Source organism: Monopterus albus, unplaced genomic scaffold, assembly GCF_001952655.1.
Source record: "Monopterus albus unplaced genomic scaffold, M_albus_1.0 scaffold121.1, whole genome shotgun sequence".
In the NCBI taxonomy this organism is placed as follows: Eukaryota; Metazoa; Chordata; class Actinopteri; order Synbranchiformes; family Synbranchidae; genus Monopterus; species Monopterus albus.
The window spans coordinates 127,798-132,158 of NW_018128001.1; the positions used below are offsets into that span (position 1 = coordinate 127,798).

At 43.0% G+C, this 4,361-nt stretch overlaps 1 protein-coding gene across 3 annotated transcripts in view; it reads right to left on the minus strand.

Moving 5' to 3' along the window:
- smpd4 (sphingomyelin phosphodiesterase 4) overlaps window positions 1-4,361 on the minus strand; it is a 16,475-nt gene that overhangs the window by 5,857 nt on the left and 6,257 nt on the right. For 2 of the 3 annotated variants that reach the window (XM_020612166.1, XM_020612165.1), the window contains exons 11-13: window positions 2,749-2,838; window positions 1,093-1,247; window positions 231-321 (exon numbers count right to left, since the gene is read on the minus strand). In XM_020612166.1, coding sequence (XP_020467822.1) covers window positions 231-321; window positions 1,093-1,247; window positions 2,749-2,838 — 336 coding nt within the window. The remainder of the gene's footprint in view (window positions 1-230; window positions 322-1,092; window positions 1,248-2,748; window positions 2,839-4,361) is intronic. The other variant, XM_020612167.1, reaches the window with a different exon arrangement.

Sequence of the window (4,361 nt, forward strand, 5' to 3'; positions counted from 1 at the left end):
GCTGAACCGAGGTGTTTCTACAGCTTTACTGTCCTGAACTCGCTCATGACCACAGGCTGTGACTGACTGGCTTTAGTGAAAAAAGGACTGATGTGGACAGTGTCCAGGTGCCAGTGAACAAGGAACCAAACCACATCTCTAACTGCTAACATCAGAAGACTGCTGTACCTGGCAACGGTGAAATATTGTAAATTAAAACAAGACACTTAGTTTGGGGGAGTGAGACGTACCGCTCTGAATGAGGCGTCTAGAGGCCAGTGACCGAAGCAGTGCTGGAGAAACAGGTACAGTTTCTGCGGCACAAAGCGCTGCACCACCACCCTGTGGGCAGGAGGGACACCAGGAACAAAGTAAATGCAGGAAATGGAGTGAAATTAGAAAACAGGAACACAGCTTGGTCTGTCAGCTCGTTTAAAGTGAACCATTCATTGTGAAACACTGGTCAGCCTGATTTAAATATCAGAGCTGTAGCGACGTCCTTTGTGGGTGAGTTCATGTCCCTTATAAGAACTTTGTACAGAAATGAAAACACGGTCAGGTCCACTACGGTACTTGAATAATGTGTTTGATTTTGGGGAAACTAACCCAAAGCTGTTCTGTCTTTGTAGACAAACAATGAAAGAATAGTTTGGTGTTAAAACAAGACAGATATGTCCTGTGTATGTGAGAACAGGTCTTGGTCATTGTCACGTCTTTTCTCCGCACTGACCCTTAGTGTTTCCAACAGGAGCGTCACTACGCTGCAAAACAAATGAGGGACAAACTACACAACTCACTCTGTAAAAACATGAACCCAAAGTTCACCTGAGGAGTTTTTAACATGTTTGACAGAGTGAGAGTTACTTATTTTGTTCTTCATGTTGTGCAGCGTACCAACGATCCTGTTTGAAACATTCAGTCAGTGCAGAGAGAAGAAGTGACAACTAAGACCTATTCTCACATATACACAGATGCATCTATATTGTTTTAATGCCAACTTGAAAAATCTTGAACTACTGCTTTAAGAAAACATTTATTCAAACTGGTGAACAAACATTCAGGGAGAGTTGTAGCACTTCAGAGTCTGACAGTAGCATGTGTGATGAAGCTGACCTCTTGAACTCCTCCAGCGGGCTGGTGTGAGTGTGCGAGTGGGCGGAGGGTGATGAGGACAGCTGCTCGGGCTTCAGGCTGTTGGAGAAGGCATGCAGATGTTTCACCAGGAGACGCACCACCAGCACGTGCTCCTCTGTTGGGGTGAAGGGCTCCTGAAAAGGCAACCGGTCACAAGATGCTCCACAAAAACACGACGCCCCATGATTTCAATCAGCTCCCAATTTCAAAAGCGGCCAATCAGAGTGCATCCCAGGCCCCAGGCAGCCAAAAGAAGCTCAGAGTACTTTCCATGTCACAGAGTACAGAGGTCCCACAATGATTTCCCCCCCGTGAGTGATGGTTTTTGTCTTCTTTGTGTACTACTGCTCCTGTCTGATCAGCCTGCGTTGCCTCCTTTTGGTCCCAACTGCAAAAACAGTGGCACCTGAACTGCTGCTGACATTTAGCACCAGATCTGGTTGTTTTACCGGAGCATTCTGCGTCTATTCCAGTCTGCACTGTGGCAGTGACACTCGCCTGTGTAGTCCTGAGAAAAACTTAATTAAAATTTAGCCCTAAAATAAAAATTATGTTTTTCTCAGTGGAGATTTTAAAACTAGTTTTGACTGAGACAGTAAGGACAAATTTAATCATTTCATAAAACTTATCACGTTGTATTTAATTTGATATAAAGCTTTTCAAACACGGAAACTAGTACTTCATCACCACTGGGGTTTCTTAAAACAGACAACTCCATTAACATTTTAATAATGACAGTGACAGAATGAAAGGTGCGACCTCAGTGCTCTGTTACATGATTAGAGCAAAGCTGCTTTGTTAAAACTGTGCAGTGCTGCTTCTGGATAACGGCAGCAAGAACAAACATGGCCTCTGCAGAGTACTGCACTATGCTTATATTGATTTATGATAATGATTTTATGACTGGCAGGTGAAATAAAAAAGGTTTGAAATGTAGCATATCTTTTGCTTTACATAGAAAAAAAACATTTATCAACTACAGGTAAGATGACAACGTGCACCAGACACAGTGTAAAAAGCATGCCTTAAAAACACAAAGCAATGAGACACACATCTAAACCACTAAACATCAGCTCAGAGATTCTAACTCCAAAAGAGTCATTCCAGGATCAAGGATACTTCTCTGGAGAAACTCAGTTTATAGTCAGAAAGGCCAGAGATGATACCTTAGTCTCTGGTTTCTAAGGACCAGATGCTGCTGATTGGTTTCAACACTCTGAGGAAAGTCATTAACTTAAGAAACATTTCAGTCTTTAAATAGAAATGACGCCTCAGAGAACAAATCAACAAGGAACTACTGTCATTTAATAAAGCTGCTTTATCATTAGAGTATTGGGTGACAATAAACTGTACATCACAATTCACCAATCACATGCATCTTTTTACAAGCCAACCAGCTTTCAGAAAAAGCTAAAACCATTCAGGTTATAAGTGGTTATGCAACAAAGCAGGATTAGCCATGCAGACTAATCAGCCGCAGCAAACATCTGCCGGCATCAGGCTGGTGACTGGACGGACAGCGGATCACTGCGTTCGCCTGTACGAGAGAAGTACCCTTGACCGTGACCTTAATGGACTGAGGTTTACCTCCAGGAGGCCCCAGAGGGGCAGGGGTGAAAGAAAAGGTAAAAGTACTTGGTAGGTGTGGAGAGTCCCAGAGCCTGGTGGGGCGTTAGGTTGGCACGGCATGCTGGACATACTGAGGCGGTACTGCAGCAGCGCCAGCTGTTCACCCATAACCACCAGGAGGGGAGAGGAAGATGAGGAACAGGAAAGACAATGACAAAATATGAAGGAGGAACAACAGCAAAGAGCACAGGGGACAGTGATGATAAGGGAGGAAGAGGAGGAAGGTAAAGTGAGAACAGGAGAAAAGGAGGCAGTGCAACCAGACAAACAATTAGCCAAAAACATTCAGGAGAAAAGGAACACAACACAGAAGAAGAGAGACACAAAAATCAAACCGACTGTGGGAACACGATGCTTTACTTGATGGGAACACTGTAGACAACAAGGACACATGGTCGTGGGGATGGGAATCGGTTCACACAGGATCCAAAGGCAAAAATGACACCTACAAAGTCTGGCTTCGTAAGGCTCAAGGAATGAGAATAAGTTTGTCCATTAAATGTCGATAACAATGATCTACATTATTATGCTCCACTATAAAACAACAAGAGGACTGTAGTGTTGGAAGGCTGAACTGAACTGAAGGCTTCTGAATATTTGTCAGATTAACTGAAGTCCATATGCCTCAAAATAAAAACAAAAAAATGGCTTTTTGTTTTACAAAACTGTCATATATGCAGTTTTAATAATTCCCATCCCCAGTCTTAAACACCATTAACAGAGTGAGTTCAACACAGCAAGATTTTTTGGGTAACAATAAAACTGTAAAACGTGCCCAAATGTGTTACTGAAGGAACAAAGCAAGGAACTGACGTGTTTTATGGCCTGTAACGTAAATCTGATGTTTAACTGTGAACAGTCTTCCTGCCTTCAAACACAAACATGCCTTAGAAGGCGCAGTGTTCCCGTCCCATCATGGCGGCCGCGTTGACGCATCGCGGAAATGAGCAGTAGCTGCTTACGTGACATCTACGTGTAAAAAATAGCCATCTATGAAACAAAAACGTACAGCTAGCGTGGTACAAACGCACCGTATTTCAAACTAAATTTATACCAGAATATATCCGTTCAAAATTGCTCTAAAGTCTAAACGCCACCATTTCATGAGTGAAAACGCTTTGTTCAAACGGAACGCCTCCCTCCCTCGTGACATTTTTCCCAGCATGCTTCGCGTGCGATACATGTTAGATTTGACAAATTCTGGTTTCTGAACAGCAACAGATGTCGAGAACTGTCGTAGAAATATTGTTTGAAAATGTTTTAACCAAACACCGGCCCTCGTACAAAGTCGACCTGGACAGCAACACCATGACTTAGGACGCCGTCACCACTCGATGCCATAAGAACCAGTGCCGAGCAGCCTCCTAACCAGTTGGTCCGATGGCGGTGGGGTTTCAATTGATTGCTACAGTGAGTTACAGAATCTCCACGTTTCTTCTCTCCCCTCCCTCACCGTCGACATTGACCAACTTTTTTACATTTAACTAAAGATTATTTACTGTCCTTTGTTATAACGACTTAACTGAACAGCGGGACGTTTCAACAAAGATAGTTTGAAATGCAGTGACATTGGGATCATTTGACTGCAAAAAATATACTTTAAATATTTAAAATTATAT